The sequence below is a fragment of the Pithys albifrons genome, chromosome 4, assembly GCF_047495875.1.
Source record: "Pithys albifrons albifrons isolate INPA30051 chromosome 4, PitAlb_v1, whole genome shotgun sequence".
NCBI lineage: Eukaryota > Metazoa > Chordata > Aves > Passeriformes > Thamnophilidae > Pithys > Pithys albifrons.
This window is the reverse complement of record NC_092461.1, coordinates 54,340,863-54,366,694: the sequence shown is the minus strand read 5'-3', so window position 1 is coordinate 54,366,694 and position 25,832 is coordinate 54,340,863. Positions and strand designations below refer to the sequence as shown.

The 25,832-nt window shown below is 39.2% G+C and overlaps 1 protein-coding gene across 2 annotated transcripts; it reads left to right on the top strand.

Annotated features, from left to right (window-relative positions):
- The first annotated feature begins 3,180 nt into the window (after positions 1–3,180).
- On the top strand, positions 3,181–23,850 carry OSGIN2 (oxidative stress induced growth inhibitor family member 2). 2 transcript variants are annotated; one of them, XM_071554208.1, is made up of 6 exons: positions 3,181–3,338; positions 6,091–6,273; positions 11,336–11,472; positions 13,402–13,593; positions 14,208–14,299; positions 16,214–23,850. In XM_071554208.1, the coding sequence occupies exons 2-6, from the start codon at positions 6,207–6,209 to the stop codon at positions 17,259–17,261; spliced, it is 1,536 nt and encodes a 511-aa protein (XP_071410309.1). In that variant the 5' UTR covers positions 3,181–3,338; positions 6,091–6,206; the 3' UTR covers positions 17,262–23,850. The 2 variants fall into 2 exon arrangements, with proteins under 2 accessions (XP_071410309.1, XP_071410308.1); XM_071554207.1 differs by having other exon boundaries at positions 3,199–3,338; positions 6,119–6,273.
- Positions 23,851–25,832: the final 1,982 nt, after the last annotated feature.

Below are 25,832 nucleotides of genomic sequence, written 5' to 3'. Positions count from 1 at the left end.
AATAAGCTCAAGCTTTTCTAATCTTTCTTGGCTTTTCTTCAGCACCTCATGCTTCAGGCAGTGCACCACAGGCTTGTGGCAAACTTTCTGTTTCCTCATATCAGAAAATGTTTCACTACACTGTCACTTGCTGGGCCTTGCAGTTCATACATCTTTCAGAGTCATTTCCTGTTACAGGCAACAAGATGAGACATCTGTCCTGGGTAATCTCCAGCACTGGGATAATGTATTATTCATCCAGACAGAGTTGATCATATTCCTGTAGTGACATTTGAAGCCTTGCAGGTCTATTTTCTACTTAGTTTGTACTCTAATCTCATATTGCAGTGGATGGAGGCATGGGAATCTTACCAGAATGTTGCAGTCTTTTCCTTGTTTCCCCTCCTGTATTACAGGTGCAGGTTGCATTCAGCACAGCTGCTGTCATTCTTCAGTTACTCACTGACCATTGTGACTTCCATCCAAGAGGATGAAGCCCTTTTTTTCCAAGCTGTGTATCATGGCTTGTGGCAACAGTCCCCTGCTCTGATGCTCCCACGTTATGCAGAATTTTTAAGACTTATACAGTGTCAGGCTGGTACTAAACATATTTAGTTATCAGTCAGTTGATCAGGAGAAGCTACAAATATTGTTAAAAATACATTTGTGGTTAACAAAGAGCTATCTACTTGAGGTATTTTCCAACATCAATGGTTGAGATAATGACTTGTTGAATATTTGAGGAAGAAATATTTTAAAATTCAAAAAAGATAATGATTGAACAAATGCACAACTTTATTACCTAAGTGAGTATAAAGAGTATTAGCAAAAGAAAGGAGATTTAAATTAGCTGACTGGCTAGCAGGATTTAAAATGTAAAGATTTGTAATATTACTGCCTGAATCTGTTAACAGAAATGAACTCAACAAGAAATATAAATCCCTTTAAAATGTGATAAGTGTTTGCATATGGGAGGAATTGTTTGCTATGGCTTGGTGTGTTTTAATCTCTTCCCATTTGTTCCTTCCTTAGTGTTCAATAACTAATACAAAGGTATATCTAAAGAAAATATATTTTGTTGTGAGATATAGATTTGAAGTAAATCCCAAGCAAAAAACTAAGACATTTGAAAAAAACAGGCTAACGTAGAATTTAAAAAGAACATAAAATTTTACTTCTGGGAGAAATATATAATCAATATAAAATCAATTTAAAATCAGGACATCTACGCAGAATATAATTTCCAAACTATCTTTTTATATTACAAACTTAAGGTCCAGTATAACCTTTTCAATTCAGGTATGGTTGCTTTTCTTCTCAAGTTTATGTCCGTAAACATAAGGGCACAAACTAATATACTACTATACCTCTGTAGAGCTGAGGTTCTGTGTTATATTCTATATAACCCCATTTGTTTATGGCAGGAAATAAAGGTGGCACTGAATGCCAAATATGTCCTTAATATGTTGATTTTTGAGTCAATATCATATGACTCTGAAACCAAATAGCTAGTTGGACCTGGAAAACTTTTGCTTGGTTATAGGTGATTATCTTTGAAGTGTGAGGTCCACAGAGCTGGAGGTGGGTATCTGGGAGGAGGCTGTCCTGACTACCTGTCTACTAGCAAGATACTATGTGTGTGGGGAGGGGGGGTTGGGGGGTGGCGGGGGTGTAGATTTCCTTTCAATTTCTGTTGGTGTTTTCCATCACTCCTTGTAAAGGAGAACACTATTTTAATATACCAGTATGAATATTCAAATATCATGAGTTATCTGCTCAACAAACAAATTTTTTGTGTGGCTTCCTGAACTGAAGGCAATATTTTGGGGGACAGAGCAAGTTAAATGCAGCTTCAGGTTGTAAATTCTGGTCTAAAGACACATTAGACCCAGCCCTGGATATACCTGAAGAACAGTGTGTTTAACTGAGTATGTTTCATCCTTTCAAAACAGAAATTTTATGCCAATATTCTGTATTTCCTCAGTGGTACAAGTCAGATCCTGTGTTCTTTTGCCTTGAGCTTTCATAGAGCACATATCTAATAAACATAAAGCCATCCTTTCTACTAGAACCAGAACAGAGTTATTAAGCAGTAATTATTTGCTGACTACATACATGACAGTCTGCTGAATGAGAAACCTTGAAGTGAACTGGATTGTCAGCTACTGACAGCCACTTTCAGCCACAGCAACTCTGCAGCCTTTTAAGATCTTGCTATTGTGGATTTATGAAATAGATTCACAGAGGAGACATTTCTAGTTATCAAGTTTAACTCTGTGTGAAAGGCTGCAACTGTTTAATAACTAGTAGTAGATTTTATTGGCATTCACCCTTATTGACTTGGTAGACTTTGAGAAAGAAAACCAGTGTAAGACATGGGTTTCTCACATAGCAGGCTGACTACTATGTGCAGAGGCTGAGAAAGCTGGGATTGTTCACCCTGTGGAAGCATTAGAAGGATCTTAATCCATGTGCAAAACTGCTTAATTGGAGGGAATGAAGAAGACTTCATCAGAAGATGGGAAGGATCTCGGTGGCTCTCTAGGACAGGATGACTCAATGGGCACAAAGTGAAATAGAGGAAACGCCACATGAACAAAAGGAAACAATTTCATTGTGAGGGTGGTCAAGCCCCTGAGCAGGTTGCTTAGGTAGATCATGAAGTCTCCATCCCTGGAGATACTCAAAGCCCACGTGGCCATGCTCCTGGGCAAAGGGTTGGACTGGATGACCTCCGAGGTCCTGCTAGACACGATCACTATGACCGGGAAAAGACTAGGCAAGGAATGCTTTATCCCAAATATTTGCAATGAGACACAATTTAAAGCAACTAACTGATCGCACATGAAGCATTGTTCCCGGATAGGTGGCCGTTGGTCAAAAGGTGCCTCAAAAATTTTTAACTGGAAACCACAGCCTGGTGTAAGTCGCCCCAGGAACCGCAGCCCCTTTCCCGGCCCGAGGAGGCGCCTCCCGCCGCTGCGCCGCCTTCCCAGCCCTTCTTCCCCGTGCCAGGCCGGGGTTCCCAGGGCGGGCGGCGCATCCCGCATCCTCCTGCGGAGAGCGGGAGCGGGGCCGGCAGGAGGAAGCGGCGCTCTCGCATCTTCTCCCCTCCTCTGCCCGCCTGTCCCTCCTCCCTCCCTTCCTCGCTGCCGGCGGCTCCTCCTCCCGCGTGTGACCCGCTCTCTCCTGCGAGCGGGGCGGGCGGGCGGCGCCGCGCGGGCCCCACAGAGGCGGCGGCGGCTGGAGGAGGAGCGGGAGCCGGGGAGCCGTGTCCGCCCGCAGCCGCACCTCTGGGCCCCGCCGGCGCTCCCCATGCCCGTGTGGTGCTGCCGCTGCTCCCTGGCCGGACACTTCAGGTGAGGCGGCGGGGGCGGTGCAGGCGGGCGGGGGGCGATGCCGCGGCCTCCGCGGGGCTGCTGCGCGGCGCTGCCCGGCCCCGCAAGGCACTGCCCGGCCCCGCACGGCCCCGCAGCCGCGAGAAGGGGGCGGCGGCGGGGCCCGGGCGGCAGCGCCGTGACCTTGGGCAGTGCCGGGCCGGGGGCTCCGCCGGGCCGCGGGCTCCGCTCCCGGGGCGCGGGGTGCGCAGCGCTGCCCGCCGGGATGCTGGTCCTGGCGCACCTGGAAAACCCAGCGGGCTGGCCGTGGTGAGCTCCCTTCCCCAAGTGTCAGCTCGAGACCAAATTCGAATTCCGTTTACATAACGAGTTCGCGGTTAGACGCCCACCATAGCCCGTTTGGGGTTTTATTTTCCCCCTAAAAGCACAGGGGGTACTCTACGATATTTCAAAACCGCTACCTGAAAAAGGCACCACTTCTTTTAACAGCTTGCAGCAAATGACGAGTTATTACCAAATTACTATCTTTTCCAAAGGGAGAAAAACTGTTGTATGTATGCTGTGTTTTTCCTCCTGAAGGTTTTTTTTACATTAAAAAAAAGGATGCTCGTTTGCACGTTTAGAATCTAGGCGATTGACAGAATGTAATTCTCGAGGTTATTTGGTGTGACCAGCAGAAGATGAACTCAGCACTAGCATTGGAAGCGACTCACCTTGTGCCCACTCGCATCTCAGCGGGACTAGAGCTATAGATAATTGTACCCCATCCCCACCACTGCAAAGCTATTTACCATGAATTTTATCAAGATTAAAACTTCTGGTATTTGGTGGCTTTCAGTGTTGTGCAGAAGTTGGGACGATAGTGGCCCCTGACTTAAGATCTTGTTGGATTCCGTATGATGCTCTTGCAAGGGAAAAACAGGCTCCTGACAGTAGTCCTTTGTATGCACCATAGCTGAGAAACTGCATGTTGTATGAGGATGTTTCCGTGCAAAATTACCAGTGTGGTAGTTTGTGATACACTAAGCTACACAGAAGCAACATTTTTATTGTTAAGAGATTCTTTTGTAGCCTACCGCATTGTGCATTTAACCTATAAAAGAGTGTTTGACATATTTTCTTTTGGTTTTGTGTTCCATCTAGCACAGCAAGTATGGTAAAACCCCACTAAAACATGCAGGCTCCCTTTAAGCCTGTCTTTTGCAAACCTTAAGGTACTATTGCCTTAATTAACTTTAAACAAAGGCTGGAAAATGAAATGTTCTACCCATGCCTATCTAAAAGCAGAGGTGAAAAGATCAGTATGATAATTAGATATCATCTCTCTCCCTTCTCATCCTCATCTAACTCATGCTGTGTTTGTATGTTAGACATCTGCAAGAGTTAATGTGCAGCTGAAATCAAACAGTAAGCAGGTATTTGCAAACTTTTTTTTTGTTGTGCTGCAAGGAATACAAATAACAAGTACTTTCCAAAATAAGTGCAACCTCAGAATAGCTCCCCACCCTTTTAAACAAAGACATAGCCATCAGAGAGATGTGTACTAGTGCTGTTGTTACTGTCTGTCTCTGTCTCTAGTTTACTTTAGACTTCCCCACTCAGGAAGAGCTTTTGAAACTGAACCTTCAGTCCTGTGGGAGTTGAGGTAGTATGTAGCCCACATGGCTTCTTGAAGGCCATGGGAATTGGATCAGTGGTTTGCAGTTTTGGTCCTATGTAGAAAGTAATTCCTGAAACACTAGAATAGCTTTAAGATACGTACATTCTTAGGAAATACATGAGTACTTTTATTTATTGTTAATAAATAAACCTGTTTGTAAAGAAGAAATTGTTTAGAACTGTTGATTGAGGTATTTTAAAACAGGATTTGTTGTCTTTATTTTAAAAACTTGACAAAGTAACTGCCAATAACAGGGTATTTTTTATTTGCCTCTGCCTTTCTAGCTAAACTGATACCGTATGCTTCTTCATTTGTCCTACAAAGGCCTCAGAAAGGAGTCCTAAATAATTAAATGGAAAATAGTATAAAACAAGTCTTTGCAGTCTGGAAGCACATTCAGATGATGAAGAGTTATGAGAGAAGCATAAGCAAATGTTTCCAGAGAAAGAATTGAGAAATCTAGGAAAATGGCTAGGAATGAAACATTCTGCTGTGGAGGAGCTGACCTGACTGCATGGCAATTCCTTTTGTAAAAGCTTTTCTTTTAACAGTTGGCAGGATGGGTTGTGTCTAGGGCTTGAAGGAATCGCTTCACAAGGATCCATCTTCACACCACTGCCAGCTTTAACCAGCCTTGGTTCTCCTCGAAGGGAAATGTGTAGAGGTGAAGTCCTGTGTGCTGCTCAGCCAGCAGGAAGGGACACGAACACTGCTGTTGTACCTCAGCAGCTCCTTCGGGCTTTGGCTGGTCTTAATGTTGTTAATTGGCTAGACAGTGTGTATCTCTTGCTTTGATAATGAGGAATGAATTCTACTGTGTGTAGGATCAAAATAATGCTTGTTGGCTTTGTATAAACTGAGATTAGAAATCTGCATTTCTGCAGAGCCATCTGTGCCTTTTTGTTATCCTTCTGTAGACTTGCTAGGAGGAAGTGGACTTTTTAAAATCTTCTGTTAGAAAACCTGTGCTGAAGAGTAAAATTTTGTAGATTGGATGAAACATATCTGTTTTGGTCTCGATTTTGCCAGTTTCGTAGCTCCTAAAGTAAAACATCAAAAGCAACTTTATTTTTGAAGAGACTGTTCTGACAACAGTTCACTGTTTCATTTTAGTTTTCTCCCATCTGCCCTTCTTAATTAGAACATACAGCGGCACTGAAACTGAAGGACAGCTTTTGAATTCCTTTGTCCAGTATTTTGGTGACAGCCTTGGCAGGAAGATTAAAAGAATGCCTTTAATTGAAGAAACTGTTCTGCCTGGAGACTCCCTCCTTACCCTGCCTGTAGTAATAATAGGTGAGTTTTTTCACTTTTTTTAAAGATTCTCTGTCACTGCCATTGCCTTTATAGACCTGCTGCATGAAATCATTTATCATTAAATAACTAATGTAGCATCCTTATATTGAAGATCTTTATTAGAGTAATGCCATTGTTATGATTAATAACAGTAGCATGGAATTATATTAGGGGACTTACTTTTGCAGTATATTTGAATTCAAATTGTGCTTCGACAAGATGAGCTGTGTTAGTTGGCAGAAGAAATGGCAGTCTTAATAGAAGAACTGTATTGATTGTGCTCTTGATCACATAGGGTTTGATCAATGTGATATGTCTGCTTCAGGATGCAAGGAGGTTGTTGATGGTACAACAGAAATCTGTGGGGTCACGTGGGACAGTGAAAAGCATAATGTAAAGTGTGTGCTGTGTGTTGGTCAGGTGCCACTTTCTCATTAATTGCCTTTTTCTCTGTTGCATCCAACACTAATGTGTAAATATTTCCCTGTCTTTTCCCAAATGAATCCAAGTCAACTCCGCCACTTAAAACAATAAATTGTAGTTTTAATTAAACACTTAAAGGCTTGTACTGTACTTGTAAAGGGTTGCTGAATGACTGGATAGCAGAGGGAATAGGCTCCATAGGCACAGAGGTTAATTCAGGGTGCCAGGGTGATACGTATTGGACTGAGGTTTTTCTGCAACAGCTGGTCACCAGCTCTTTATCGCCATGACTTCATGAGGGGATAAAGGAAAGATCTGGAGTAAAGAAGGTTTTCAGTAATCTAGTCCAAAGCTGTTGGGACTAGAGCAAGTACCTGCAAACAAGCAGAGATTGTGGAGATGGATGTTTTGCCATAAGTCTCCACAACTTTGAAAGGCTGATGTTTGTACAGTGCCTGTTCTCAAAGCTGTCTTCATGATAGCTAAAATAGTGCTCATGTAATAGATTTAAGTGGATGTGACAGACGTGAATCACTCAATCAGTTCTGCATCACAGCTGAAGAGCAGCGGTTTCCTGGCATTTTGTCAGCCTTAGTATGTTTTCCATATGGTTAATGACTCAGCTTTCACTGTTTAGTTTTGCAAATATACTTTATGCAAATACCTGGGCTTAATACTTCTGTTGTCTGGAGTGCCTTGCTAGATGCTGACACGAAAGGCAGCTCCCTTGACTATTTCTCCTTCAAAAACAAATACATTGCCCTAATGTTTTTCACAGATATATTTGAGTCACTTCACAAGCTCATCTTCTCCAGTGGCAGCCTGCTGTCACTAATTTATTGTCTAACCGAAGACCCACCAAAGGGATCTAAAAATGGTTTGTTAATGTAGTAGAAGAGAATGAAAATAGTTGTCATGCCCCTCATATACAAACACGCAGTCTACTGGTTTAATAACTTCTGTACAGTACCTGTCTTGGGAAGAAACAAATACATTCATTTTGAATAAGTTGGGATTTCATGCTGGAACTCTAAGTTTAGAGCATGTTCTGTGCTAAACACTTTCATCTTCTGCACTAGTTTTTGTTACTAATGTGTAAAAACAGTGTTGTCACTTTTCATCCAAATAACAAGCTGTTATGGTACTTGAAGTTGATAATTTTCTTTAAACACATAATGTAAAGATGATTGTACTGTAGTTTGCTGCTGATCAGGAGGAGCTTCTGCTGAAATTGAAACAAACTATTAACTGCTTCTTAAATGAGCAGGGCCATGGGGTTTGGAGGTAATATTGATGGTATATTTAAAGTTTATATAATAGTAATATCTCTCAATTGCAGTCAGAGCTGTTATTGGAGGCAACGTGTGTAAATAAAGAACAAACTCCTCGGGTGTAAATTTCTCATTTCAAAAACATTTTTTTTCTTTTACCAAAGGATTTTCTGAGAAAACTATAGCAAGTCTAATTGCAGACTTTGCAGCTGAACCTTCACTTTTTTGTGTTCTTGACAGCATTATCCTCAAGGAAATTTCTCTCCCTTGGACTCAGTCTGCTCAAAGAATAAAAACTGGGTTTGGATCAGCAATCAGAATGGTCCCAGGGAAGTTGCTAGGGAGCTCAGTGACAATAATTCACCTTAATGTAATCCCACCCTCAGCAATTTTCTTGGCCCTTGCCAGCCTTTGTTTTGGCAACCTTTGTTCTCCACTTGGTTTTTTTTAAATCTTCTCCAGTAGGAATAATCTATAGTATGGCATGCTTTGGTATGGAACACATTTTCCTCTTTACATTGTGGACTAGCTTTGTTTACAGCCCAGTAGGAAAAAAAAAAGCTAGCTATGCACTTGTAAAAAGATAGAAAATACTTTACTGTGCACAAGTTACAATTCTAAAAACAGTTAAAAATTTAATCAGTCCTGGGAATGCGTGTGAACTATTGTTATTATCACAGTGTTTTTGTAGTTTCATATGTTTTTGTTATGGATGGTTTCACTATATTGCTAACATTTTTTCACTTCCATCTCTTGTGGCAAGTGGGTGAGGAGGGGCTTCATCTGCTGTAAGCTTTAAATTCCTGAGCCAAAGTGTATCCAGCTGATCTGTTTGTGGGAGCGCCGAATAGAGTCAGAGTAAGGAAGACCTTTTTCACTGTTTTTAGATTCTCTACTAGCTTGTTTTAAAATAGCAAAATAGAAATTTAAGTGGTTTGGGAAATAATACAGAGACAATAACCAATATGTAAACCTTTTATTACAGGCTTTTGATTTAATCATCTTATAGATCCCCATGATGGAAATCAACACCTTTCCTAGATAGCCTTTTCAAGTGCTTTATGGTCTTTGCACTCTAATGCCTTTATTTTTGACTCCATGTTTGGATACAAACTAGATTGTTTGATAGGAGTCACTGTGCACTCTCACATACTCACTTGGGTCCTGGGCCACTGCAAAAAATATGCTTATCAAAGGTTTCTTGTAACTTAACAGTCTCAGCCTTTGAAGAACTCATCTGCAGTGAGCCTGCATGATTTTCATATAGGCCATGGCTGTGACCAGTCCGTATGCAGAGCAGTGCAATAAAGTATGGGCTATTCTGCCACTGCAGGCCAGATGAGGGTAGGCTGCTGGAGGAGGAAAAAGAGATCCAGTGTATGAAGAGAATGAACAGGACTCAGCAAACTGATGGGGGATTTAGGAAGTGAAGAATCAGAAAAGGCAGAAGACACCAGCATTGGAGAAGTCAGATTTTAAACAGGTGGTGAAAACAGTGTGTGCAGGGGTGCTGGGGAACAGGAAATGACATGTGAACTCTTGACATCAAGAACTGAAATGACTGAAAGTTAGAGCTAACATCCAACAATGAGTGCTATATAAAAACATGAATAAATTAGTAACTTAAGCCCAGAATTTGCATAGTGTGTGCTAAATACCGTGAATGCCACTCTAGAAAGCAAACAAAGACAAAATACTGATGAGTGCCTCATTAGGAGAACACTGTGCTTTTCATTCATTTAATGAGGAAGAGGAGCTATAGAAATAACAATACATAGTCAAATATTCCAATTTTGTGTCAGCACATACTTTTCTGATTTTAGATCTTTGTAGGTTTTGATATCTCTCTTTGCAACTTGAATGTTACTTTTGTATTTGCATGTGATAAATATGGTCCCCTATTTTATTTAATAGTAGTCAGATAAATAGAGATGTTTATTGTAATGTTTTGGTCCCATGCATTTCATACCTTTAATAGCATTTTAAAAAGAAGTTTATATTAAGATTCCAGTGATGCACATATACAGATTATAAAATGCTATGAAGAGGATAAAGATGTTAAACTTGATATTGTTGCTGAACAATGAATGTGGTCTTATATGAGTTTCTTGTACTTTATCGAGGGTGGTCCCATGGTGTAAAGGAGAGCACTCTGGACTCTGAATCCCAGGGACCTGAGTTCGAGTCTCAGTAGGGACCGTCCCCTGGCAGTTCAATGGCTCCCTCCCATCTGATCCCATCAGATCTTGGATGCTGAGCAGGGTCAGCCCCGCTTAGTACCGGGTGCTGTGGCAGTCCCGAGGACTTCCCTGTCACTGTCCAAGCTCACTCGGCCGTGGCAGATGGACCTCAGAACTTCAACGGTGGGGCCAGTTCTGCACACGCTGTGCCTCACCTAAAAAATCCACTGCGCAGGCTGGAAGGGCACACCCAGGTGGGGAGAGCCCTTCCCAAATCTTCATTCGGCAAGTCTGGCCATACATACATACATACTTTACCTCTTACCTGCTGTACCTGTCTTCACTTAACTTTTATGTTGCTGTTTTGCCATGTCTGTAACTTCTTGTCTGACTTTCAGTCTTCAGCTTTCTACTTGTCTCTTTCTTCCTTTTTTTTTAATGGGCACACTTATAACCGGGTTTTTCAACCTGAGAGACGACTCCACAGGAGTTAGCAGCAACAGGCCACTTTATTCATACGCACACACACTTATATACACCTTTAAAACTGTATTCTTCCTCGGCTGCTTGACACTTTGGCACTGATTATTGGCTAACAATGCTGTTTACATTACAAAACTTCTTGTAATTGGCTAATTATGTGCATCTGCTGAGAAAGTCGGCAGCAGCCATTTTTGATGTCCTTAATTAGTTCTTAAAGCTACATTACACTAATTTACATAGGCAGTTCAGCATATAGCTTGCTTTTTAGGTGAAATACCATATGAAATTCCAACACACACCTGAACAGCATATGCTCTAGATTGTACAGTGTGTGTGGGAATGCAGAGTTGTAAGATGGCAATCATATTCAGGTATCACTGTGACGGACAGGCAGACCATTATCCATTGGGCCGTTTGCACACAAGAATAATGAATTTGACATACTAAATTATGGAACTCCTTTATATGCTTTTTTTTGTGTAAACAGTCGTAACAGTTCCTTGTTATCTGAAAAAGATTTTGCTCTGTTTATTTGGGGGACCGTTCTGTGGAAGGCTTTATTTTACTGCAAGGTTTATAAGGTGCTTCAGATCAGGACAGTATGACTTTATACTACTTTAGTGTTATTTTGTTGCTGCATATTTAGTGACTTACAAACTGTAGATTATTGAAATTTTTACTAAAGCAGTTACTTTTCTTAAATAGGAAATGGACCTTCAGGAATTTGTCTTTCTTACCTGCTCTCTGGATACAGGCCCTATTTGTCTCCTGAAGCTATACACCCAAACCCCGTTCTACATACAAAATTAGAAGAAGCTCGACATCTTTCCATTGTTGATCAAGTAAGCTTTGGTTGCCATGTTGTGGGTCTTTTCTTACTACAAGCCAGGGTTATGAAACAGTGGGCTTTCTTTAATGATCCTGTTTAAAATGCTTTTACAACTTTATTAAGTAGTGTCATAGACAAGAAGAGGCTTAATATTCTCATTTCACAAAGAAGTAGACTACAGTAAAGCTCAATAACTGTGTGACCTCAAAAAACTAATTTTTATCTCTTGGCCTCTCTTCTTCCTACTTGTAAAATAAAGAGCAGTGTGTACCTTCCTCAGTGGCTTGTAACAAGTTATATGTAGAGAACTGCAGATGAGAAGAACTAATTGTACAAAAAACTTCTGCAGATTGCATCAGGACAAACTGGCCTACTTACCCAGCCATACTTCTAATGCATTATTAAGTTATTGTGTTTTTCTGTTAATTTAAATAGAATCAGATCATGACTATTGATCCAAACCTGTGGCAAGTGGGCGTTTTTGTGGTGGGCTTTGGTTTTACAGTCTGCCCTCTGTTGTGTTCTTACTGCTTGACAGGAGTGTCTAAAGTACCACTTGGTCATTGAGTGGCTGGTGCAGAAATTCCAGCTTCCACATCCCGGGTTGTTTGGGCACTATTACCAAAGAACTGGTGCTGCTAACATACTTCAAATGCACATAGTTCAAGTTCAAATCTTCCTAAATACTCCAATTCTCATTAAGATTCCAGTTTAGTAATATTAGGAACATATATCATCTGTAAACATAGTCTGGTTTTCCTTTAAGAACGGTATGCATCCTTCAGTGTTTATGTTATACTCACAGTTACTTTTGTACTGTGTTTGTTACCCTTGTATACATCCAGCTTTTCTGTCTTATTTGATTATAAGTAAGTCTTCTCCAGTGTTTTTCTCTCCACTGGTGTTACCATTGTTTTCTACTCACTTCACTATACTCCTGATGGATTACAGACAATGCACTTATTGCCTCCTTTGTGACTAATTTATTTGAAATACAAACATGGATTTGTGTTTGTAGGGGATAAGTAGGGGTTTGTTTGGCTTTGTGTTTTGGAGGGTGTTTTTGTTTCAGTGCTGTGCTGTTTTCATATAACGTTTTTCTTGTCTCCATTTGTTTTTTTTTTGTCAGGAGACTAAGTCACCTAAGCTTTGGCTACAGATGTTTCAAGTACTTCATCCTCCCCTGACCCCCTGATATTTTGCTCATTAGGAAGTTAAACTGCCCCATTTTTGTCAGTGAAAATTTGCCTTGCAGCCAATTCTTTCTTCAAATCTCTATTCTCTCTTCAAATATTTGCTATTGCATCATTAAATTTTTAGAACACAGCTGGTTAATAGATACTGAAATGTGAACATTTTACAAAGTTCTGGAAATTTTTCTCAACATTGACTGCTTTGTAAAATAATCATAGTTTTAATTTCTAAAAATAATAGTTATAATACCTCCCTTGTTTTAAAATATAATAAAGCTAGTGTTGGAACTAGTTAGGAGCTGTCAAAGGAGCCTTTTCTACTTGATGTTTAAAACTTGTTTTTACATTCCATTTTTACTTTATCAAAATGGGGCTTCTAGAACTTTTAGCAATTCTTTGTTAAAAGCAATTTGGTATCTATAAGTGTAGATATTACTAAGTTGTTCTTATCTCTGAATATTTGGCCATATATGTCTTGTTCTACAATGAATTTCAAATACTGACTTTCTCCAGTGTTACTGTATTATATATGTAATTTTTAAGTGAGTGAAATGGATTATTCAGAGTTACAGAAGAACTGAATAATAGCAGTTATATCTGAAAAGTGTTTTGATTGAATCTCTACATTAAATACTTAAAATGCAACTTGGGTTAATTGTGCTTTCTGTTGCAATTCAGCTTCTGTACATCAGGGTAGCATGATGAACAGTAAAAGTTGCATGAACATGTCACATTTTTTCATACTTCAGGATCTGGAGTATCTGTCTGAAGGCCTCGAAGGACGCTCTTCAAACCCAGTTGCAGTGCTTTTCGATACGTTGCTTCATCCTGATGCTGACTTTGGGTATGACTACCCACCTGTTCTGCACTGGAAGCTGGAACAACATAATTATATTCCCCATATAGTGCTTGGTAAAGGACCACCTGGTGGGGCTTGGCATGTGAGTAAAAACTCTGTATCACTTCTAGGATAACTTGACAACTTTGTGGTTTGGGATTTTTCTTACTGTCTCAGGCTGGTAATCCCAGTTGCAGTTTCAATTGCTTGTTTTCCAAAGCCCAAATATGTTGAGGAGATAAGAAAGGAAGCAAAAAATTGTCCTTTATTTGGGCATTTGTGACTGTGACTGCTGTCTTATATTATGGTTTGTTATTAGTTTAAATTTAATGAATTATAATTAAATGTATTTTCTATTAACCTTTATTCTCATCTGCATTGTTTCCAGGTAATTCTATATAAAATCTTTAATCTTGATGTCTTCATATGGTTGCATGTTTTTCTTCCTCTTTTTTATTTTAAATAACTTGCTTTTGGTTTCCCTTTCACATGTTCTCTCTTCACCTTCTTTATTAACACATGTAGTGCTCATTAAAATAGTATCTAACTGTAACACAAAAGTAGTTCATCAATGTTTCATGTAACGTCCTGGTCTGCTGTTGTGTTCTAGTATTTTATTGCTCTATATGAGTACAATGAGAAGAACTTAATTGTTTTTTACATAAATGTATGCATTTGAAATGGGTGTAGTCATGCATCTTTGTTTTTTCATGACAGTCCATGGAAGGCTCTATGCTGACCATCAGTTTTGGAGACTGGATGGAATTGCCTGGCCTCAGTTTCAAGGAGTGGGCAGCTAGCAAACGCCGGTAAGGGTATTGCTTAATCTGTTTGGGAATCCTACTTGCTATAAAAATCCAGATAATGTTATTTTAAGAACTAGAAAACATTCAAACTTCACTGTTCACAGAAGGGTTTCTTGTTTTGTTTGTTAGATTGCCTGATGGCACTGGAAATTCTTCTGGTGTGTGTACTCTGATGGAAAAAAAGGGGACAATGGTCAGGCAGAAGAATTGCTTGTGTGTGCACAGAAAGCAAACACACTAGCAGCATTTCACAAAGAGGCTCTGTTACTGAAAGTCATTCTGATCAGAGCTGACAGAAGATGGAGGAAGGGATTTCAAATCTGCAAAAGTATTGGAAGTTCCTCTTTCAACACAGACGCAACAAGTTGCTGTTGCATTCAGGAAGTTGTATAATTCATTATTTGCTTTTACAGGCAAAGCTGTAGCATCTGAAATGTTCTATGAATTTTAATTTCAAGAGCATACTGCACAATGTTATTTTCTAGTAGTAAGTTTCTTGAAAAAATTTGAGAAGAAAAATTACTTCAGTTATACAATTAGTTCATAAAGGTCTGTGTCAGCAAATGAACTTAGAAACATTTTGCATAATCTTTTTCTAAAATTTTAACTTTCCTGACTCTGTTCTAGCAAAATTAAAGGAAGTTGTTCTTGTACCATGTATGGGAAAAGAAGAAATAGAATTACTCAGGCATATATTTTTGCAGGCAGACTGTTACTCATTTCAGGACAACAGTAACAGTGAACAAACTGTACCTTTGTTCTTTACTGCACTTATCCAAGAAAACAATTAATCTTATCTCCTTATTAAGAGAAATCTCATAAGCCGCTTATTATCTGAAGCTAATTTGCTTATTTTATAGTTTTTGACAATACTAAAACCAGAAACGCTGAACTGTTATACTACAGTTAAACAAATATTTAAAAGTATTGATGATAATGAAAACCTCTAGTCATGTAAAATAGTTTCCCAAGTTTCTGTGTAAGAGGTGTCACACTGTCAGATTATCCTCTTCAATAAATATCTCGTGAGAATTTTCAGAGTAGTAACCTGAACATTTAAAAGTACATATGCTATTATCTTGTTAAACTATGAGTAGCTTGATTACTTGTAAATATGATTTTAAGTGTAATTCAGTGGCAGTCCTGATGTTCGCTGTTTATTGTGCTTTCTTCTTAGAGCTTACTTCTAGAGAAGCATCAAAACTCACGCACCTGTTCCAAATAGTTACACTGTCACCTTTTTCTTTTTATAAAAGTGAATGCAATAATCATGAGAAAAACATAGGGTTGTAGTGCAAAAATGTTTTTTATTGGACTCTTGAGCATCCCAATCCTGTTAACATAGTTGCAGTATCACTGTGCCATAGTTGCTTTATTCATTCATGTGATACGGAACTACTTCATTTGATACTTAGTGAACTCAGCTGTCCTCAAGGGAGAGCTCTTTTGCAAACTATAATGAAAAATACTTGGCTCCAGTAAGACATTGAAACTAGAGTTTCAAAATTAGCACTTAAATATTATATTTAATTAATTGTATCCTAGGTAAGTGTATTCTCACTGAGTACAAGTTTAGCCAGTATTGTATTTGTTGATAGTTGTGTTGCTAAACTGTCTTTGTAAAACATTTCTATATGGAACTACTGCAGAGCTTTGTTACACCTGATTTATTAATCACCATAGCACTTTACATTGTATAAAGACTTAAAACAATATGAAAAACCACTAGTTTGTCTTGTGTGTCAGGAATCAAAAAAACAAAAAATGGAATGCATTTAAGGGTACTAAACTCTGTGGCAGTTATGTTGAGCAGATTCAGTCCTCATAAATTTGACTTGTCACGTGGTGTGTCATGTATGATATTCAGAATATCAGTAAGGTCTGTATATTAACTGGAACCATTCAATTTTGTTTCAGAAATATAAAGAGTGATCGAGTAATGCCAGAGGAAATAGCTTGTTATTATAAACACTATGTTAAAGTCATGGGCCTCCAAAAGAATTTCAGAGACAATGTTTACATAACATCAGTGTCCAGACTTTACCGAGGAAAGGATGATGAAGACAGAAATGAACGAAATGAAGATATTTCAACACAGCATTTGGAAATGGAAGATGGACAGAAATCACTTATTAAGAGAAACTGGGAAGTCAGAGGTTATCAGCGAGCAACAGATGGTTCTCATGTGCCCTTCTGCCTCTTTGCTGAGAATGTGGCTCTTGCCACAGGAACCTTTGATTCTCCTGGCCGACTACAAGTTGAAGGAGAAGACCTTCCTTTTGTCCTTCATTCCATGTCTGACTTCGGAGCTGCAATCAGCAAAGGAAAGCTACGTGGGAAGGCAGACCCTGTGTTAATTGTGGGTGCTGGACTTACAGCAGCTGATGCAGTACTCTGTGCCTATAACAACAACATCCCAGTAATCCATGTGTTTCGTAGAAGAGTTACTGATACAAGCCTAATTTTCAAACAGCTGCCTAAAAAGCTTTACCCTGAATACCATAAAGTGTATCATATGATGTGTACTCAGTCCCATACTGTGGACTCTAATCAACATTCTGCTTACACTAGTTTCCCTGAACACAATGTCCTTTCCTTCAAGCCTGAAATGAAATGTGTTCTTCAGAGTGCCTCTGGACTGAAGAAAATTTTGAAGTTTTCTGTAGCCTTAGTTCTGATAGGTTCTCACCCAAATCTCTTCTTTCTAAAGGACCAAGGACATAGCATAGGTCATCACTCTAATCAGCCCATCACATGCAAGGGGAATCCTATAGAGATTGATCCATACACTTATGAATGCACTAAAGAAGCCAACCTCTTTGCTTTAGGTCCTCTGGTGGGAGACAACTTTGTACGGTTTTTAAAAGGAGGTGCACTGGGCATTGCACGATGCTTGGCAATAAGACAGAAGAAGAAACATGAATTGATTGAAAGTGGGGATGGAGGAGGTGATGGGGTACCATAAATGAGACATTAGAAACTTTCACATCCAGGATTACAGATGTAGTCTAACAGAACACTCACTGGCAGCCAAAGTTGTTAGCAGTCACGTTTCTGTTGTGTACAAGTAACCTGCGCTTGTGTTGCTTGGTAAAGGATGCTGATACTGCAATACTTCACCCTTTCAAAATAGAAAAACTTGTCTGCTATTTCAACCAATCTCAACTGGAATTACTTCCAGATAAACAGAAAGTGAGACTAACTTATATTGACCTGCCTGTCATCTCTTGCTCTGCTACAAGAGCAGACTTCCTCTGGGAAGATCAATGCCTACCAGAGTGGCTTTACATTTTAGTGTCCAATGTTACAAAAATAATCTTACCATGAAATTAAAGTAACGTCTAAAAGCAGAAAGCTTGCTTAGTACAAAGTGATTCTTGGTCCCAAAGCAAATTTGAAGCCTTCTGCTTGAAACAAGGATCTTATTTATTTGTCACAGTAATACTTGGAATGAGCACTGGTTTCTACTGTAAGAAGGATTTCTGTAAGCAAGTATTCATCAATTACAAATTATGCTGATAATTGGAATAAAAGAATAAGCATTCCCATTTAATCTTTAACAATGACTTGACACAATCCATTAATGTTTCTTCACACTATGCCTAGAGTTGGGTGAGTGCACAAAGACTAACATGACATGTTCCCCTACAGTGATATGTACATTTCTGAGAATGCGTTAACATAAACAATAATAAAGTACTGATGTAAGTGCTCTTATTACAGTGTCAATATAATAAATATTTAGTGTACTACTGAAAAATTCAGTACATGAGAAAACTACAGGGTTTTTTGCTTCCTAGCTCAGGAAGAGTGAATAGGATCACTTGGCTCATGAAGGTGGGGTGGGATATTCTCATCTCCCATTTGACCAAGGATTGTTTTTTTCTCTTTTTTTATTTCCTAAAGCAGCATGCAATAGTAAAATATTTTAACCTGCAGTTTTTGAAACTTAAAAAAGGGTTATATCTCACAGCCAGCTAAGAAATAAACCAAACTCAAAACAAACATGCCGTAGTTTCTTTAAATCTTAGAGCTTGTTATGAAAGACAAAGATAACTTGTACCTACCTCCGAACCCAAGTTTCACCTTTCTGCTCCATAATGCAAGACCTAGACTTCATTTGCTGGGTTTTAGAGTATTTAGTTTATCTAAACACACTCATGGGTTGCTCACCATCGTGAGGTTAAGCAACAGCTAGTTAGAAAAGTGAACTTCCAGAACTATAATAATCAAAAGTGCTTGGTTTTAACTGATTTACTACCAAACATTTTAATTCAGGTCCAATGTGATGGAATAGATGTTGGCTTTTTGTTTGGGGCTTTTTTTGAGTTAAGAAGGTCATGTTAGTTGAACGTATTGTGTTTGCATGTTTAAAAATCTCCATATTAGAAACTCAACAGATTTAAGAAGGAAATAAGGCTTAGGCATTGTGAAACTGGTTTCCCAGCTGTCTTAACTTTCCTAAGTTGTAGATACCTGTGTTCAATAAATGCCTGCTTTCTGTGCCTGCTGAATTACAGGGTTCTGTGGCTACTGCAGGCCTTTATGCATATGAGCAAGTTACTCAGACTTCGGACATAGAAGTTGAAGAGGTAAAGTATGCGAAGATTGGACTTACTTTGAGTGAAGTCCAAAGTAAGTTATAAAATGATGCTACTACTAATAGTAAACTTTAGTTAAGGGCCATTTAATAGCATAAAAATAAACACAAAGGAACATTTCTATCAATTTCTGCATTGCCCACATGGTTGGCTTTAACCATCCATTGCCAATACTAGTTAAGATACTTTTTTATATTGATATTTGAGCTGCTTTTAATTATGCCAAATTGTAGGCTTATTTTCTTCATATATGAATTGAGATTCTATAATTTGCCTTCTTTGGCAGAAATTGTGTATATAGAAACCTATTCTAAACCTGTCGTATCTAATAATTTTAACTGAGAATTGGTTACATGTGCAAAATACTTGATTATAGAACTTTATTTCAGTTAAGTTATTGGGAATACATCTGCACTGTGATTAAATTCCTTCAGTTTTGTGTCAATATAAATGTCCAAATATAATATAACATGACATGTTCCTGCTTTTTCATTTGTCACAGGACATTTAAAATGCCCACAAAACAAAGGAAGAATTTACTTAAGCAATTATTTTGCGAAACAGAGAAAAAAGCTTCAGCCAGCCTGATTTCTAGTGACAGATGCTGTAGCTGCATACAAGCTGTGTATGTTGTAGTGGCAAATTCATAGCAGAGATCTGTGATCTATTATCACAGATTATTATCTTTCACTGCAGTCTTGCAGCACCTCGAGGTTTAACTGCCTTTTACTTTTTAGCAGTCTGAGCAGTATTTTTGAGATAAGTTGGCAGAGAAATTTTCTCAGTGTTCATGTTTATTAAGCCACTATACTTTTTTTAACCAAAGCTTTACTAAAAGGTCATCCTGTTTCTTCTAGGAAGTGCTAGATTTAAAGTTGCAGCTGGACTTTCTCACTTGCGTGTTTCTGATTTTGAGGGACTAAGAGATGCAAAAATTCAAGCTTTGCCTTAAGATAGTTTTACCTAAAGTGCTGCATTTATTGTGAATTAGATATTGGCACGGAGTAGTTGTCTTTTGGGGAAACACCTTTTTCTCAGATTAAAAAAAACACAAACAAAACAACATTTGAACTTCTTGTATTATAATAGTTTCCTGAAGGGAGACTTCTTTCAGCACTTCTTTCAGTGAGAAAGGTAAGCTTTTTAACATCATGGATTTTAAAAGGATGCTTCCTGCTTAAGCTTTATTAGTAAAATACAGACAGAAAGAATATAATTTTTAGCCAAAGTATTTGAATTTAGAAAACTTGTAAAGCTGTGTTAACCCATACTGTGTATTTTGCTAATAGGCTAGTGGAAAAACATATCTTACATTTGGTTTTGGTTCTTAATGATGTGACTTTGTCTCCTAGAAATTATTGCTATTATTGTTTTAAGTAGTATGCAGCTGTTGAACTGTAACTAAGATTTGTCGTAGTAGATTTCCCCAACAATTTGCCTCCTTTCCAGTGCCTCTTCTGGAGTGCTGTACACCGAGTAAGGGACACTGAAGTGCATCCCACAGCTCTAGGTCCCTAGTCCTCAGCACTTTTGTTGAAGGAGGGGGCTGTAACTTTTTTGCTCTTGCAGCTGAAGAACTGTAAAAAGGCGGCTAGGGCCAGAAATGCAGAGTCCTTACTCAAAGCTGGAGGAAATCAAATTAAGATACAAACTTAGAGGCAGGTCTGAGCTGTGTATCTAGTTCAAAGGGAAGGCCATTTTTAGGCCAACTGCTCTTGAGAAAGAATGAAAGGGTGTAAAACTTGCAAACTTCTAGGGAGTATTCACTGCTGAGAAGCAATGATGAGTGGGGTATGATGGGGGGAAAGCTGCAAAGAACCTGTGCAGTCTGAACTGCAGATGCAGGGCTGCTGAAGAGCATCTGTGCAGCCTTGACAGGCTGCTGGTCTCCTGTCCTGCTGGGTCAGGCTGTGCGTACTGTGACTGGAGTTCTGCACCAGAGCTGCTCATCTAATATGCTGCCATATATTTTTGACTGGCTATTAACTAAAGTGCACTGAAATGCAGTAAGTACATGTGAACTAGAAGGAGTTGTATTGGTTCACTAAGCTGTAGGAGTGGATCAGTAAGGTGGTGTGCCAAGAGATAAGGCTTTGTTGCTCTGCTTCCATATTTTCTACCTTCTGAGAAAGCAAGCAGGTATCTTCATGTAATAGCAGGATCTGGGCTGTGCAGTGCTCACAAACATTTCTAAACTGCAAGATGTAGGCCTTAAAGGCAGCTGATTGCTCAATTTTATTTATCATCCATATAGTAATGATTTAATTTTGAGTAAGTTATGGCATAAAAAATGCTAAAAGGTTTATAGTGTTACGTCTTAATTTAGCGAATATTACAACCTTACAATGTCAATGTTCTGTCACTTTCAATTCTTATTTTAAGGTGAGAGCAAGATGCAGTCAACTGATGTCAGAGCTTTTTGTGCATACGCTTGCACCACTTCCCCTTGCCCGACCTGAAAGAAAAGTCATGCTTTGTTTGAAATAATCATAATAGTTGATTCTATTTAGCAGAAACAATGGAAATTGAAACATCTTTGACAGAGAGATGAAGGCTTTGGTGACATTAGGGGTACAAGTTTGAAGCAAGAATTTTGAATTATAAATAGCTCTTTTCTGAAAAAGAGTGTATTTTGGGGAATATGGTAACTTCATGTGTTTCTGAAACCTCCATTATACAAGGAATTGTGTGGTCAAGGAGAAATGTGGTCTAAGGAACAAGGATTATGGGGGGGAAATCATTTATAGTGTAATTTAGTAGTCACAGTGAAGCTAAGTACTGCTTTAGAGAGAGTTTTGTCTTTGTAGACACTAGAACATTTCATCTTAAGCAAACCCTGAACCTGAGTTCACATTATACCTGTCTGCATGTTAGCTCATTTTATAACTAATAATTTTGTACTTTCAGGGCATATTAAGCCAACTCTTAAAACTTAGTGGTCATCAGTAGTCATCAAAACCAGGAAACAGCTTGTTCTGGAGACTAAGTTATTCTAATTTGTGCTTTGCTCCTCCATATATTTATTGCCAGATCACTGGCAATGTGTAAATACCAACCTACACTGCCTACTTCAATAAACTAAAATTCAACTTCATATTTCTGGACACCCTCTCTAGACTTACATGCCAGCATAAAGAAAATGAACAACTAGGTTTGCTATGTATTCACAGAATATTAAAGCATCTTGGTGTTTTTCTTTTTTAACTAGGTGTGCAAAGAAAAAATAGTTGTCCATAAAGACAAAACTAAAGACAAGATGGTGAAAGCGATTTGTTGCAGTTCCAAGGGGTACTCTGAAGAGATGGAAATTGTTCATTTTTCCTAAGTTTGAATGCTGGGAACCAACTTCTATGTAAATACTGAGTTACTGCTGTTGAAAAACTGATCCTGCTCTGTTACATCTCCTTGGCACAATTTCCAAAGTCAATACCCTGATCGTGTCCATTTCTCTGTCAGCCCTGGTATACTGGTTGTCAAATTCCAGTTCTAAACGAGATAAAGGCTAATATTGATCTGCCTATATATTTGTTCATACACAGTGCACCTGGACTTGGAAGTACTATGTAAATGTCATTTTCTCTGTGTGTCAGTGCTTCAGCTTTCTGCCTTTGCTGGAGTATGTTTGGGTCATACTATTTTTTTTTTAAGATGAGCAATGTAAATGTGTACAGAACATTTGCTGTCAGCAGCAAGCAACTTGTGAGCAAAACCTCAGCTTTGATTAGACAACAAACATTCCTGAGGTTTGCATGCTAAGCTTGTTGTATCTTCATGTGTGAAAACTGATGATGGACTGAAGGCAAAAAATTATTAAGTTTCACATAGAAGTCAATTATTTTGATTTTGAAAAGTGGGGAATACGTATGTCAAAGGAAAGAACAAATTGGGGAGGAAGGGGCATTCAGAGAGCTGCAGTGTTCAGAAAGGGAGAAGGCATTGTTTGCATGGATCTGGTGCTGTAGCCAATGACTCAGATTGTGGCAGTTGAGGCTGCAACAGTGTGGTATGGACAGAGCGCTACAGGAAAGGGCAGGGAAACATGCTAGTTAGAGAATATATTGTGTAGCATTTTTGTAACTATCTCACTGGAATGTGGTGATGGCTATCAAAGATTTTAAGAGGAAGAGTGAGGAATAATGGTAAGGAATATGGTTTCATGTTTTGCCAAACTTTGCTCCAGTTCTGAAGAGATATCAGAACTACCAGAACATAATCGGAATTTGTAAATCAAACACCAGATGTGGCCAGATGTGACTGAGGATCAATACAAGAAACCAAACAGAGCAAGTGAGAAAGGCACAAAACTCCCTCCAGTTTTATGGGAGAGGGAGAAAGATGTGAAGAATAAGGACTGAGAAATCACCTGTGTAACACGGACTGGAGAGAGAGGTGGGAGGGACCTTGGAGGTAGATCTATAGCAGAAGCTTCAGCTAGTGTCTCAGGCAGGAATTAACATATGCAATAAAGCCTCTCAGACACATCAGGAATGAAGGTAATGAAAGGGGCTTAGCACTTTAGAGGAAGCTGATGGGGAGGTCAGTGGATGGAAGAAACTAGGCTGGCTGCAAACACAGTCCACACACAGGAACTGGTGCAATGACACAGGAGAGGCGAGCCCTGCTGCACCAGCCCCAACTTGAGGAGTAAGGATAGAATAGACAAAAGAGACAAAACAGAAATCAAACAACTGTGAAAATATCTTGGTAGTCTTGCCAATAAAAAAGAGGCAGTGGTTTCTCCAGCTGATATCAGAAAGACAAGAAGTCAGGTGAAATTGGCGAGTTAAAACTGAAAATGAAGCATGTTGTTCCTGGAGGGATACAGCATCCATCCTCAGTTTTAGTGGTATATGGAGTAATCCAATCTGCTTTAAAGTGTTTTCAGCAGCTAAGCTGCTGAATGCAAGACTGTATTTTAAAAGCCTTGCTAATAAAAAGTGTATTTAGTTCATATATTGTGTGCATCTCCTTCCTGTGACCAGTGGAAACAAAGAGTGTTACAAAAAACCTAATCCAAACAAACTCAAACTGTTACATACAAAAATGCAAGAAAGATCTGAAGTTTCTGCTTAGATGTATTTTTAGGTGAAGAGCATAATTTTGTCAAAAAGGTGAGTATGCTTGCAGACTATGGTTTGTGGCAGATGAGAGAAACCTTAGATACCATCTCTGAGTTATTGAACTTCTTTTAACCTTCTAAAGAAAATCACCACACAAGTTCTCTCAGAAGACTGTTGAAACCACAGGGTACAAGCTCCACAGAGTAAAAATGGAGCAGGCAGCAAAACTTCTGAATTGCAGAATGCAAAGTTGATTGCCTTTGCCTGTGTTCACAACTTTTGCTTTACCTATAAAGCTATCTCAATGCATGAGCTTTCCCACTGTCCCCTTTCTGGGGTTCTATGCTTCTATCCTGCTGCGGGGGAGCGTGTGAGTGGCTGCATAAGGCTTAGCTGCCTACTGGGGTTAGCCCACAAGTGCATTTGATAAAACAAAAGAAACATTATTTGGTGAAATTAATGCAATAGCTCCAGGGGTAAAGCAGATACTGATGTGATTTATTGCATGTTCAGGCTCCCAAGACTAGGATCATATAATCATGTCCTTTAACATCTACCTCAGAAACTTCAGTAACAGAAGGCCCAACAATCATGTTTCCTCTAACGTCTTCTACCTGAAAACCATGACAGAAGATGGAAGACTTTAGAATTGTGAATAGGACTTGTTACATGAATTTGGAGTTAAAATTCAAACCATGGCTAAGAGGTAGAGGTTTCCATGTCTAAGCTTTTTTAATGCAAGCATAACTATGTTGAAATAGCAGAAGGCTCAGGTGCACTAATGTACAGGCTTCTCATCAACTGGACAGCAGCTGCAACTGTATTTCAAACCAAACTATCACCTACTCAGCACCCTCAAGTTGGACCCAAAATAGGAATATAAATTGGGTGTACCTTTAGCCAAGTACTGATCCTTAGCCTTTTTTTTTTTCTCTCCACTACGATGGAAATCCCCACAATTCTGACTCTAAAGAGCACACAGCTGCCTGTGAAAGACTGCAAAGAAATGTGATGATGGAAATGTTGATAGAGAGAAGATATCTCAAGCAAGATCTATGAAGAAATCTCCTTAGTGGGTGCTCCCTGTCACATGGTGTGATGAGTCTATCAGTCCTAAGACACAGAATCACAGAATATTCTGAGTTGGAAGGGGCCCACAAGGATAATTGAGTCCAACTCTTGAATAACTAATAAAAAACACATTAGAATACCTAAATCCAGCCCTCTAGTGAACTGGATTTGAAGAGTCTGAAATCACAAAAAGTGGAGTGCTCTCAGCTGTGCCACCAGAGTTGCTTGAACCCTACCACAGTGCAGTTTGAGCAGCAAAGCACTTAGCCTTTACTTTCTTTTAGAAAGCCCTTGTACATCATATATTTTGTCATTTCACCATAGAAATTCTCAAGTTCTGGTCTTTACAACTGTAAACACAACCCTTCTGAAGAATCTTGTTCATGATATTTAGTAACAATGTAAAACCTTAGCAATTACAAGAGCTGCTCTGTTGTCCCAGTGGGTCTTCAATCAAAAAACCTGGAGATTCTCACTGTGACAGCAGAAAAACTCACCTGAGCATGCAACTGCAGACAGTGTATCTCCAGCAAGAATTTTGTCTGCTTAAAGAAGTCTTTTTAAAGGTATTTAGTGGACAAAATTTTATGTGCCCTGATGCAAGTTACAACACCAAAACACTCTCACAGCTGTTCTGTAACTCAGAACTTTGGTCTGCGTTGTGCAACACTGGATATTGCTGACCAGGTGATCGAGAAGATGCAAACACAGACCTAAGGAAACACTGGCTCTTGAAGACCAAATACTTTCTGCATGTTGCAACCATGTTGATTTCAGCATATCTGCTATCTTTATATACACAGA

Excerpts from the sequence above, each read along its gene's own strand:
- OSGIN2 (XM_071554207.1), top strand. The coding sequence starts at position 3,295 with ATGCCCGTGTGGTGCTGCCGCTGCTCCCTGGCCGGACACTTCAG. Across the intron at positions 6,274-11,335 it reads CCTGCCTGTAGTAATAATAG|GAAATGGACCTTCAGGAATT; the intron begins GTGAGTTTTTTC and ends TTTCTTAAATAG. Across the intron at positions 11,473-13,401 it reads ATCTTTCCATTGTTGATCAA|GATCTGGAGTATCTGTCTGA; the intron begins GTAAGCTTTGGT and ends TTCATACTTCAG.